Below are 14,538 nucleotides of genomic sequence, written 5' to 3'. Positions count from 1 at the left end.
GCATGAATTATAAGTACGAACAAACAGTCAATGATATTGAAGCTTGAACATCTGAGTTTTAAATAGTGCCAGGGTGGTTCCACACCCAGCCACAGGGTGTGTAGGTTGTGAGCCAGCTGGTCCACAGTGGATAAATAAATAAAGTTGAGAGAACCACGGCACATCCAAATATTCCAAATAGTGTCCTTTATTCTTCCTTTTGGTTATCCATTGAAAAAAGACATCCGCTACAGTGTTCAATGTAGAAACAGACGACACGTGTTTCGTTGTAACAACGACTTTTTCAAGGCTTGTTGATTTAGTATATAGTATTCAAACTGTGCCAATTATGTCCATATTGTGGCATTCAAAGTAGAAATTCATTTCCCATATGAGGGTATGTCGTGTTGAGTTCTGAGGTACACTATGAGACTAACTCAATAGTCGTACCTGGACCATGATAAGTCCAACCGTAAGGTAGTCCGTATGAGCGTGTGAATCACATCAAGTATGTATAACTATATGTTGTGTTATGTTGTTTTACGGGGCATACTGTGTAGACATTCAGACACAGGTCAATCATTGTGAACAATGGCATACCCATTGCTACCTAGAATGGACACCAATACATTAGTTGACATATATTTCTCATTATTAGCAGTGGGCATGTGTGACTTAAGCCTATTTGTGTGACCAGTGTGCATCCTATGTAGATAGGTGTGTCACACACTCTGCCTATATTCCAGCCAGACTATGACTTGGCAGATGCATTCTCTCAGTGTAAATCATAGACCATAAATCTGTACTGTGTTTGTATATGGACTCAAAACCCCTAGCTGCTTTATGTCACTGCCAAGCCATTGGCCATTCCCCAGCCAATGTGTGTGTGTCATACATGATTTACAGTCCTTCATGTGTCAGGGATGTGGCCTATTGTAGTGCCAATACATATTCCCATGGACACACTGTGCAGGCTCAGCTTTCAACACTGACTAATTACCATGGGCAATTACTGTACAAGCAACGTTGTCTATGATCTCCCCTCTTGACACACATGTATGGTGTAGGCCAAGCTACTTTCACACAGTGTTGTGACAGTGTTCAGTTCTGACATTACTTTACCTCCATTTCCTGACAGCCCCTACCTTATGTTTGGGCCCCTTGCATGCTACCTATTAGGGATGGTGTTGTGTTGGTGAATGGCCAATGAAATTGCACATTGCCCACATGATGTAACAATATATGTAGTGCTGCATGGATCTTGGCCTTTAGAAGTCACATGCCAGGGAGTTGGGCATCACCGATATATGAGTATGTAGAACCTCCTACTTGTTGTTTCTGTATTTCTGACACACTCCCTGAGGTTAGATTCACATTCCAAAAATATATATATTGGACAATGAGGAGACCAAGAATTGTGTTGTTGAACAAAATGGATTTGAGGTGTTTACATGGTACTTTTTTTGGTTGACTATGTATAAAAATTGTCAACAATTGTCTGTCTCCTACGGACTCCTACCGTTCTGTTTGGTAGATCCCCCTCAAGGTCCTCATCCCCATTATCCTCCTCCTCATTTTGTAGATATACTTGTCCATCCCTGGGGATATTGTTTCTGACACACATGTTGTGCAGGATAGCACATACTGGTATGATCTTGCATACCAGCGGGGGTACATACAGGAGGCTTCCTCCTGTCATGTCCAAACACCTGAACCAGGATTTGAGAAGGCCAAAGCTCCTCTCCACCACATTGTTTGTCTTCCGGTGTGTTTCATTGTAGGCACTCTGTTCATTGGTATCTAGATTTGCAAATGAGGCCTTGACTCACGGTTGTATGCCATAACCTTGGTCAGCTGCAAAGATAAGAGGGAGAAATTTAGTGAAGAGTTGAGAGGAACCATGAATATTCCATGGCAATATTTGGTTGCAGTTTGAGTGGTGACTCAGAGGTGTTTGTGGTGTTGTATATGTTCTATGTCGTGTAATATGGTTTATTTTGACTGTATTGATGTACATGTCATTCTTGGGTACTGACTCAATGACCTGTATGTGACTATCTGGATTCCAATACATGTGCTCATCATGAATGTTACATGTTATGTGTAGTCCGTTTTAGTAGCAGGGTCCTCATATTAGATGAAGGCTACCACCTCCTTGCAGCACAATGCAAGGTGTCTGATGTATGGCCAGCATAGTTGACCTACAAAGCCAGCCTATTCCGTGGATGTATACATGTGGCATTACACATGCAGTGGGCCATAGTGGCAGATGGTTGTTGTGTCAACCATCTTGGCCATCATTACATATCTGGTGTTCTCAAGTATGCCAGACTGATAGTGGCAGTTGGACCGCTGCGGTCATGGCAGTATGACCCCCCACATTATGACCAAGGTGGACCCACCATGTTTGGACCGCAACATTGCCAGGTTGCCACCAGCCAGCTGCCTGGCAGTCCCAGCGATCTTAATCTGCCAGGGCAGTGCTGCAAGATGCACAGGCCTCCGGATTTGGACTCCCAAATCTGCCAGCCTTTGCATGGCAGTTCCACTGCCAGGCAAGTGCTGGTGGAATGGGGGTGTCAGGTGCCCCCTGGAGGCCCCTCCACTGGCCATGCACTTGATATGGGCAGTGCTGGGTCCCACATGAACAATACTGTAGCACTTTCCAATGCACAAATTACATGCAGTAATAACCGCTACCAGTGCTGCTGCACCTACCACAGCACCACATTGCAGCCGGATCACTTACAAACCGGCTGCAATGTTTTGGGCCTCTTCCCAGCTGGGTCAGCGTATGGAAAATTATGTTTCCACTGACAGGCCCAGCAGTGAAATCCTAATTGGGCCAGCAGGGTTTAGACCACTATGGCGTCTAACTGTGGTGGAAGTTTAACAAGCGGCCTCTGCCGAACAACAAGCTCATGATGAGTGTCCAAGGATGTTTATCATATTTTAGCATGATGATCACATTTGGTACCGGTATATGTCCTAGCTTCTTAGTAATTTGATTTCCTGCCAGTATTACTACACATGCACATGTAGACTTTAGGAGGGGGCCCTGCTATATTTCTGTAAGGTCACTTAGTACAGTGCATGTTGGGCTAGTCATGTCCTCCATACTCCTACAGGGGTCTACTGTGGCATTCATGTACATTCCAGTTTAGAAGTGAATCTACGCCATGGTGTACAATTGTCAGTCTACAGCACAGGCATGATGGTGTTATGGGGTGCTAAGTGGGGCATGTGAAGTGTCAGTTGAGTAGTTGTGTCACCATTTCTCATGATTCTGCCCCGTTGTCTATAATGGCAGGTACATTAGTCTTCCGATGTGTGTAATTTGATGCATTCGACAGATGAATGTGCAGCCTACAGGTATGTCAGGCATGTGTAGATGGGGATGTAGTTATGGTTGGCACCACTTGGGTGTGATTTGATGTGGATTGCGCCTACGTCTTGCACACCATGAATGAGATGTGTGTCTTTCTGCTCATGAACAGGCCATTGACATGGCAGAGCAATTGATGGTTTGGTCTAATGTGTGTGAAGTATACTTAGTAGTCAACCAGTGGACACCTGTAGTGGTTTGTGGTCTTATTCTGTACACAAAGTGTGCATAGCTCTTCCTGTCCTTCACGTGGTATGACTGTTAGTTTTTATCTGTGTTAGGTACATGTGGGTGTCTGTGTTTGTGAAGTCCAATCATTGTGGTCTACTGCGGCATGTTGCATATGTGTTGTTGCCAGTAAATCTGTGGTCCCATGCATCTTTGTTGTGTTGTATATGTCGTTTGTCCTACAAGGTTGGTGTGTTGTGTGTGCATTGCTTGGTTGGTTGACTTACTGACAAGTAGGCCATTGCCATATTGTCCATCATGGAACTGCCCATTGATGGTGGAGTGCTGGAATATGTAAGCATCATGGGCGCTGCCGGGGTACTTGACTGAGATGTTGGTGAAGAGCTCACGGTAGTCCACAATAGCCTGCACATTTACCAAATGTGTATGCTTGCGGTTCCTGTATAGGTGTTCCATAGCTGCAGGTAGCACAAATCTCACATGGGTGCAGTCCATTGCACCTAGCACATGCGTAAACCCAGCAATCAGATAGAATCATTGTTTGGTCTCCTGCTGCAATAGCTGGGTGCTTGGGAAGCAGATGTGGTGGGGTGTGAGGCAGATGATGGCATCGAGGACCTTAGGCAGGTACACAGATTTTAATGGCTAGGAGAAACACCAGCCACTGGTGCCCCTGTTGTCTGTAATAATCCAGAAACCAGCATATGCAATACAGTGAGGAGCTTTGAGATGGGTGGTATGTTGTAGGGAGTTTGAAGCCTTGATGTGATGTCTGGTGCAATCTGGTTCAGCAGGCATAGAATGGACTCCAAGGAGGGTTGTCCTATGCCAAAGTATCCTCTCCTGACTCCTGCATTGCCCTTGTGGGTGCCGTTATGGTGTTTGGGATTGCTGTTGTGGAGGTGGAGGGAGCAGCTGTTGTTGTGGACGTCTGCGGCATGTGTCTAGCTGGAGCAGTACAACTTGCATGTTGTCCTGGAGGTAGCAAATGTTCCTTCTCTGAGTTTTCCTTATATAGTGGTGTATCTGCCTCATTCTAACTCCTGGTCAGACCCAGGCGTTAAAATTTGACGCAAAAAGGGGTTAACGTAATTTTTGGCGTCCACCTCCCACCTGGGTGTCATTTTCGCACGGGTGGATAAATATTGTCACTAGGGGATTAGATTCATTTTTTGGACGGGCACGCCTACCTTGCACCTCATGAACGCAAGTTGTTTTCACACATCCCAAAAATTATGTTAACTCCTCTATTTTGATGCTAGACAGGTCTAGCGTCAAAATATAAATCTGGAGTAAAGTTTGCGCTGAATTAGCGTCAAAATAAATTATGCTAATTCAGTGCAAACAGAGTTTGCCATAGCAAGTATTGTGAAGATCAATCCAAAGGCAGGGGAGGGAAAGAAGTATTTCCTGTTTTACCTTACATGGAAATGTTTGTTCCCTGCTGCAGAAAAAAACCTCAACAGAATTACACAAAGTTAGAAATGAAACTAGAACATTCATTACCAAACTTCCTTTGCATGGTTTAGTGTCATTTTTTTTACTCTAATTCGATGCAAAGCATACTCCTTATTTATACTTTTTGGACTAATTTATGGGGTTAAAGTAATTTTTGGGTCCAGATGGATGACTGTTTCCCCCACAATAAGTACATCATATTACTCTGCATTCAGTTTAACCATTTATTTTGTCAGGATAGCCAAGCAGGTTTGAAAGCTGGTCACAGAGACCCCACTGTTCTGTGTCAGGGTGATAATGAGTTGAGTGACGTATGAGGCTATTGTACTTTTTAACTTGTATATGCTAAAGGAGACATATATTAAAAAGTGTCAGGCTCATTGTAGAGTCTTGTGGGATCCCCTTTTGTAGCGTGACGACCTCCAAGGAACATGACTGTTGTACTACCTGATAAGTGTGGTTCTGAATAAAACAGGTCAGCCACTTCAAGGCAAAGGTTGTGCCCCCGTAGGACCACAACTATTTAACTAAAAGGCCATGGGAAATAGTGTGGTAGGCCGCACTCAAATCCATCATGATCAATGCTGCAGTTTTGCCTTCATCAGCAATGAGTCTCAGTGATTCCGACGCAAGCAACTGTACGGATTCAGTGCTATACTGGGGGTGGAACCCTGGTTGATTCTCATTTGGCAGTCCATAGTCTCAATATATTTTGACAGCTGTTGATTGACATGTTTTCCCACTATCTTTGAAAATAAATATATAAAGAGAGCGGAGAGGTATGCCTAAAATGTTCTGGTTTGCCTGTATCCAGGTTGGGCTTTTTCAACAGGGTTATTACTATTGTGTGTTTACATTTCTGAGGGAGTTGACCTGTATTAAATGACTGCTTAAGTAGGTCACACAAACTAGGTAAAATGTTGTCCAGTCTTTGCTCCAGGATCACTGGAGGTGATGGATAAAGTGGGGAGTCTGATTTTGCTTTGAGGACTAGCACATGCAGTTCTGGTATGGTCAGAGTGTTGATCCTGAGCAAGCCACTCGAGAAACTAGGTGTCTCTGGCTGGTTAGTGAGGTTCAAAATCTCTCTGCCTTCTAAGGAAGAGGGCTAATATATCTTAGAAGCTTTGTTGGAGAAAAAAATTACACTTTACAAAGATTTCACTATCTGAAACAGTTCAGGTGATGAATGTTGTGCTTGCTGAAGTTTATGAGCATAAAATTGACTACTTGCCTATCTGCTTATAGTAGGCCTTCCGTGCTTTTTTGTAGGTGGAATTTGCTGTAACATTGTATTTTTTACGCAGTTGGCGTTCTAGGTGCTTGCAGTTTTTTTAGCAGGCAGAGCTCATCATTAAACTACTTTACTGACGGTTGGGTTTAAGTGGATTTGCAGGTGGTCAGTGGTGCTATACCATCAAGTGCATTGCTAATCCAATTTTCTACTCGTGAGTTTGCTGTATCTAGTAAGGATCGGGCAATTGGGATTTGCTCCCAAGGATGCTCTAAAGGTTGCTAGTGAGATGCTAGACTGCTTCTGCTTTAGTCATAGCTGATTACCTGCTGGTGTAAGGGATTGGGAAGGTAAAGTGACCTGGAAAGGAAGCAAAAAATGGTCTGACGAAGTCAAAAAACATATGTGGTTCTCCCCAGAGGCTATACCTATTAATCTCTAGTTGTTACCTTATATGAGCGGCCAGAAACTCAATAGCTAACATAAACAGCAGGAATGACAAGGGGCATCCATGCTCAGTGCCTGTATGTGAGGCAAATGATTCAGATGTGTTCCCATTGCGGTGTCCTGAAGTTAGCTGTTATTTATGTCTTTAAGCATGTATGGCCTCAACCCTATTTCTTAGAGTAATTTGTGGAGAAATTGCAAGGTTATCCTGACTTTCATATTACTACAGTATTGTAAGAGAATCATTCTATGGGACCCTTTCTCAATGAGATGGCGCACTCAAAGAATATTGTCTGCAGCCTGTCACCTGGGAACAAAATAGGATGGGTAAGGATGCAGGAGATATGGCATGTGGGACATATGTCAGTTTGCTAGGACCTTTGTGAAAATCTTGGCGTTTGAGTTTAAAAGGGCTATGGGCTGATATACTCCACAAAATTCCATGGGTTTACCATCTTTATGTGTTAACACAATACGGACCTCGGTCATGATTGGTGTAACCATACTTGATTTCAACAAAGAGTGAAAAACAGCTCCTAGATCTGGTCTGTCCAATCAAAAGTGCTTATAAAATGTATAAGCCAGCTCATCAAGTCAAGGGGACCTGTTGGGAAGTAATCAGTGAGGGCCTTCAAATCTTACTTTGAGTTTATCAATTCTTCTAATGCTGGCCTATTAGCATTTAACAATCTCAGCATACCGGCTGAAAGATATCCACCTCCCTGACACTGACCGGGTCTGCCAAGTATAAGTTGAAATAATATTTTCTAAACACATTGTTTTCCTTTGTCTTCACTAATGTGTTCAACCCTCAGCTCTACATAGTGAGGGAATCTGCTTAATTGCCTTGGCCTATCTGAGACACCTATCTGAGACACCAACCTAGGACCTTTTCTACTTCCTTGTGGCCAGAAGGCCCAAATGTCCTCTCAATGTAGTCATGTTTAGCAGGGATTTCAGCACCACCGTCTTCGTGATTTCTCCTCTACTACTATGAGTTCAACCTCTAGGGCTTCATAAAGTGATTGATGTTCTTGTCATCACGCCTTTTCCAAAATACACTTGCCTCTGACCACAGCGTTGAAGACATCCCATCCTAGGGGACTTCACCTGTGTTGTTCTCTCAAACATAGTTTGTGATAATCTCCCTAAGGGATTGAGCTGCCACCCTGTCCTTGAGGATAGTTTTGTAGAACTTCCAGTGTCCCGTTGCTCATGTGCCATTGGAGCTTTTTTCCTCCCACATCAATATTGAGTGGTCCAATAATGCTACTGAGCATGAGATATGTTGCAAATGTTCTACACCCATTTATGAGTACCCCATGCTAGGCCTATAAGTGAGTATGATGTATGCACTCGGGAGAAATAGGTATTCTCACATGCCATGGGGATTTTCTCTGTCCATATGTCAATTAAACCAGCTTCTCTGGTCTCCCCAAGCGACAGCGTTATGGCGCCTTGATGAATTCATCTTAGCGATGTCTATCAAGCTGAACATTCAGTACTATGTTAAAGTCACCTCCCTACAGTAACCAACGTGGGTCCAAATCCTTTAATTTTACTAACATCTGGGCAAAGAAGGTCTCATGGGCTATATTTGGGTCATGCACATTAAGAATTTCAAAGTTCTCTTTGGGTCTCGTTCCCTAAAGGTCTAAGAAGTGGTCTTCTTTTGCCTCTTTTACTATCTTGACTTTTCTAGGAGAAGCATCACTACGCAGGGGTATTGAATACCACCCTTTTCTTGTTAGTGATCAAAAAGAATTGTGTGGAGTATAGTGTATATCTCATGAGCTGAGTATCTGAGGAGTGGAGATTCATCTCTGGAGCAAGATTATATATCTGGAAGATTGTTCCACTATTTTCTTCAGATATGATGACATTTTAATGGGGAGTTTAGTTTCCACACTTTACATGGCATGATTCTCACCATTCTGGTGGCCTGGAACTATTCTGGCTACAGAGAGTAGAAGCTCTATGAATTTTGGGAGGTATCCCAGCACACAGACCCATTTGGTTAAATGTCCTTCCTGTCGGTACCCCTTGGTTTCAATCAAACCTCTCCCAAAAACAACCCTTAACTCTCACTCCCACCAACCATCTTTCTCTCCCCAACTTCCAAGAAAAACAGTTATTGAACGGCCACCAACACACTGGTAAAGTATGTTGTCCCCTATGTCCCCTGTCCAGTCTCTGTCCAGTCCACTTTTACTTCATGATGTCATTCCTAGTCTTCACACTTTGAGATGTTGCAGTGATATCAATTGTATTTGTAAGTGTCTGTGTCTGTACCATGAATCAGAATCAGCAATAAATGAGAATATGCTCATTCTGTGTCCATTTGTACTGGATTTATATGCACCACTGCTTCTTTTGATGATCTACCTTTGTGCCATTTCCACACATTGAATATGTACTATTCTCATTTTCATGAGGGTCTTGGTCTTTCCCATTAGGCTCTTTTGATCTCACCTTGTTCCGATTATCCTCACGGTTGTGTTAATGGGGATTTGCTTGCCCACGCCAAGGTATCCTGTGCTCTCTCCACCACATGTATAACATGAGACCTGCAGTTCAGTTGAAACCATGACACATACTAGAATGTCCAGCAGTATCACACTTGTCTCCCCCGCTCTTTCACTGTTATTGGCACCAGCAGGCAGGTTGTGTAAAGGGTGTTCTGTGAGATGGCGTGACACAGATCTATGGTTTGGTCCTACAAGGTGATCATATTCATCTTACTGGCTGCCTCTTTGTAGAACTGCAGGCCACGCTAAACAGAGTTGTGCCTTCAAAGCACTGCACCCATCTAGGATGTCGTTTGATGAACTGTTTCTCCTGGGAGTCTGCACTAGTAGCCACATTCACAGTCCAATATTTATAGTATCAAAATAAGACAGGCATCTTTGCTTCACACCTACTTCCTTTTCACTAAAAACAATGGGTATTCTCTGGTCCTGGAGATGTGCTTCTTAGTGATGTATTTTTTTGTATGTGTGTCCCGCACTGTACTTAGAGGTAACTTTTGTTGGTGCTGCGTGAGCAGAATTTGAGGTAATTCAAGGTTAATACCATGAAGGAGATCTGGTATCTCTCCTGCCTTGTGATAAGGACAGCTTAGTTAAAAAGATGTTAGGCCATTTTTTTGGCAGGTTCATTAAATATTTGAATAAGACAGGAACATGGTTCCGTGGAGAATAACTAATGGCTATAAAGAAACTGGTAGGAAATTACATACACAGAAAATAAAAGAGACACTCAGGCAGACTTGGGGGCTATGGGTGGTGAGGAGGCCTTGGTAGCACTTAAGAGGGACCAATGAGACTGAACTTCAATCAGTAGATTCTTCGATCACATTTTATTAATCTGTCCTTTGACTATATTTGCACACTACATTGTGTTTTGTGCTCTCTTTTGCAAGTTTGTATTCTATAGGGAATTATGTATGTGTGAAAGTCATACTGCTGAAAACTACTTAAAACGATATAATAATATTTGGACAACGTCTGAATCAAGTTTGATAAATTCTTTGTTTGAAAGAAAAGCATGGATCAGGTGGAGACACATATAAATACAGACATACCATAAACATTTCACTCGTTTGCTGGTGGTAACACATCTGTAGTGGAGGACATCTCAGGGAAGTCCACAAGGATCAGGGATTGAGATTTATTTTTGTAACAAGAGGTGTTATATTTAATAGATGTAATGGTGCTGGTGTTCATAAGTGTAACATGAGGCTAATGCCATGAAGCAGGATGAAGGTTTAAACACACAAAAGCAGGTGGGTTTACATTGGAGCAGGATGTGGAGATTAAAATGGTCTGATGTTACTCATAGAGTAAGATATCTATCACTGTTGTTATTCTGTGATGTGGGAGGAAGTAGGGCAGATTGAAAACATGTTTGGAGCAACGTTGATGATTGTAAACATTTTGTTATTGAATGAACAATGTTTTCATTATGTTGCCAAATGACTGATGTCTCTAAAACAATGCTTGCAGAACAACACAGGCAAATAACTAACACATTTGAAATGTGTTTGTATTAAAAACATGCAGCAGAGATGTAAATAACATGAAAGTGCTTTAATTGAGATCATGTATGCCAACTTTGATATGATCTTACTAATATTTGTCGCATTGTAATAACTCTAGCTTTGATACAGACCCATTGAGAAGGCATACATTTTGGACAATCGCCGTTGGAGGAACATTTACGTGGTTAGGAATCTATGGAGTCAATCAATCAACAATACAGAGATGCATTTCTTGCAAATCAGAACTGCATGCTAAACTGTGAGTAAACTGGTACATTGTGGTAAAACATCATTGATATTTTAACTTGGATTTCATAGCTGAATAAACAGTCACCAAACCAACACATGTTGTTATATAATTGATGTATAGCATCACAAAAAAACAGCAACTGAGAATGTTATAGATCATTGTATTTAAATAAAAGGTATGTTTAGTGGTTCAGTGATTCAAAGTTCTACCTCTCAAGTGACTGTTGTCCAGGACATTTTTGGCCAGTGTGGGACTGGAGCGATGATGGTGTATCAGGACCTACTGAACTATTGTATAAGGACCAAAGGGGAGTGCCTGAAGACTCGATGATGCTCTCTAAAGTTCAGTTGGCTGTGTCTGAAGATGAAATGTGAGATCTGGTTTGTGGTCTCCAAGGGTGAAAGGAGGGTCTTTACAGGGTCTGCTGGAAGTGTCTGAGGATAAAATGAGGGTTTTGTAAAGATGGCTAAGGGAATATTAGCACTAGATAACAAATGGGTTCCAGTTCCTAAATCATTTTATAAGAACATACAACACATGGTTGCCAATTAAATAAAACTGTTCTTCTTCTTTTGAAAGAAAGAGGAATATCTCAACTGGTTCAGTTTAGAATCTTTCACATAAATAATTAGTGTGGACAAATAAAAACAGACAATCAATAATTGTTAAAGTAAACAACAGGATTCTGTACAGGTTCAACTTCATAAATTTGAGAGATTTTTGTCTTCTGGTCTGCAGGAATCATTTGATGATTGTTTGAATACCCAAAGCCAATGCTTTTGTTGTGTCATGAAAACCACTTGGATGAAGAGCATCTTTTCAATTTTCACTCAGCCTGCTCATTTTGAAAACCATCACTGTTTTGCTGCACAGGTTCTAAACTTGCATCACTCATTTGGTCAACTGTAATGCACCTGGTTCTTGGTGCTCAATATAATGTAGCAACTTTCTTTCTGGTGTGTTTTCTGCAATTGTATTGCCCTTAATCTGTCTCTCTTGAACGATTTGATAAAATAGACACACACAGAATTTCCTTAACTGTGGCTCTTCTTTTAAATCTGTCATTGTAAATGCTGTCAATGGACATATAGCATGCTAATAAAACATCAACGTACTGCATATGAAAGCACATGAAAAAGGTAAAAAAATAAATATTTAAGTCATTCACATACATATGTTTACATATGGCTTCATTTTAAAAGTGTACCTTACTGAATGAACATGAAAGCGCTAGTATTTATATACCATTCCCTCTCACCAACATGACATTACCTCAATGTGAACAAGCAAATAGCAGACTTCTTCATGACATGAGGATCTTTCAATAAATTTACAAGTATTGTTGGAGAGGTGCTGGTCTGCTTTCTAAAATAATATGGCCATCTGATTTGCACGATCATTCTTTATAGCCACAAATATTTGAGTCTGCCATTAATAAGATAGATCAGATTATGATGTATACAACTGATGGCGCTAGAGTGTTTCCCATCAACTCAAAAATCTAAATGTATTTTCCTGTTTTTTGTAATTTTGTGCCATTTCAGGCTGACATATTGTAACAACCTTGCTACAATATTTGCTACAATATCCTGGGCATTATTCTAGCATTTCAAACTAATAGCTATACAATCAGCTTTCTCTGATAGCGGTTGTCCTTTAAGGTGCTACATTCCTCTGTAAAAATGATTAATATCTGACTATCGAGATTAAATCCACACCCAAGCAAATAGATGATGTTATAAAACATTACCAATTTGTCTGAAAAAGAAGTAATTAAGAGTTATCAAACTAACTGCAGAAGAAGCAGCACCTAAGAAGCAGCACCTAAGAAACAGGGAGAATGAAATGAAAGTACTTTGGTTTGCTTATTTCCAAAAACAACTGGCTAAACATGTAGATCTACTCTGGCCCCTAACACAATGGACTATAACATCAAGACGACAAAGCCCAGCACACACACAAAAACAAATTGATATTTTCCCAAGAGGCAATTGCTTTGAAGAGGAGATCCTGCAAAGACACGCATGTGCCATGCCACCTACCTTCCCCGTCCTGACTTTCCAGTCAATGGCTTCTGCATTCATTACATTCCAGTTCACTTTTTTCCACCATTTATTTAACCTATCTACAACTGTATAAGCTAATACCTCGTTACCTAATACACCAAAAATGCTTATATCTGCTTTTACAAATGTGTTATATTCTAGGGCACTTGTAATACGGCAGATGGATATCTGTCATGTTTGTGACAGAGTATCCCATCCACCAAACTCTAAATCAGACACTGTGTTAACAAGGCTAAATATAGATTATTGCACCGCTGTCCATGTGGCAACTCACCATAGCTGCTTAAAGCCCACCACCGTTCAGTAAGATACTTATTCCTCTTAGTGTGTTTGCTTAATTGATGAGCTGCCGTATTCATTTAATTTTTTCATTTTTTACATATTGTCGCCACACTCTTATTACAGTTTGCACTCACATTATAATGTATAAAACCCTAGAAAATATGTCATGATCATGCTGGCACTTTTAAGACTTTCGAGACTTGCTTCACCATCTGAAAAGCAATCAACTCAGGCACCCTACTGTACCTGCTAATCAAGTACACAGTAGCAGGACTGGCACAGTGCAAATCACAAAATGCAAGTAAGACTTGTCAAAACAACAAGCATTCTTCTGTAAGAAAATTAGGATCTCCTCCCCCACCCCATTCTAATCCACAATCACCATCCCTCCGATAGTCCTACAAGGAGCTGAAAACCCATATTTTCACGCAAAATGTCTCCATAGATGCCTTACTACCTTTTAAGATTTTCCACTTCCATTAGTCTCCACCCCACCCTACTCCCTTTCCCACCTTCAAATCTGCCCATTCCTTTGGTGTCCTGACTGTCTTTGAAGGCTGCACCCCCGCTCCTCTCCCCTCTTGACATTCATCATCCATCTGTGACGATGTATGCTCACTCCACCTAATTATTAAGTGTCTCCGATGGTATAGGGGATACAGTACCCCGGTGAACATTGTAAGGACATTGCAAGTCACTGAGCTGTTCCATGATCGATAGAGGAAGGGTATAATGTTACCCCATCACCTTTCTCACAAACCACTTAAAACCTTGGTGCATAATTTTAATATTAGAAACAGTTCAACACAAGACAATTTAAAAACAAGCTGTACTACCTTGGAATGTGTAGATATATGCAAAAAGAATATAGCTTTTCTCTATGTAAGAAGTCCAAAAAACATATTTTCCCTGCTTTTCATAATAAACTGTTAAAATAGAGCAGAATAAAGTAAAACAAATTTGTTTTTTGTTGCTTTAAACAGCTGCTACCATTGTGCTCCATGATCTGGCCTGCCTTTCACCTCAGCTGTTTGCTCTGGCTGTAGGTACTGTGACATCAGAAATGAAGTGTAAAAAGTTATTACACTTGACGTCTAATCGACAACTGAGTGCATCACAAGTTGTTGATTATATAAGGGATTAAGTACCCCCTGCCATACATTATAAGGATATTGCAAGTCACTGAGGAGGTCCAGAACCATCTAGAGG

General features: G+C 41.4%; 1 protein-coding gene across 2 annotated transcripts in view; it reads left to right on the top strand.

The window, feature by feature from the left end:
* LOC138283831 (sodium-coupled monocarboxylate transporter 2-like) overlaps positions 1-14,538 on the top strand; it is a 197,056-nt gene that overhangs the window by 114,042 nt on the left and 68,476 nt on the right. For both annotated transcript variants that reach the window (XM_069221959.1, XM_069221958.1), the window contains exon 6: positions 10,850-10,990. In XM_069221959.1, coding sequence (XP_069078060.1) covers positions 10,850-10,990 — 141 coding nt within the window. The remainder of the gene's footprint in view (positions 1-10,849; positions 10,991-14,538) is intronic.

Source organism: Pleurodeles waltl, chromosome 3_1 (assembly GCF_031143425.1).
Source record: "Pleurodeles waltl isolate 20211129_DDA chromosome 3_1, aPleWal1.hap1.20221129, whole genome shotgun sequence".
Lineage (NCBI taxonomy): Eukaryota > Metazoa > Chordata > Amphibia > Caudata > Salamandridae > Pleurodeles > Pleurodeles waltl.
The sequence above is the reverse complement of the archived record's forward strand: the minus strand, read 5'-3'. Positions and strand labels throughout refer to the sequence as shown.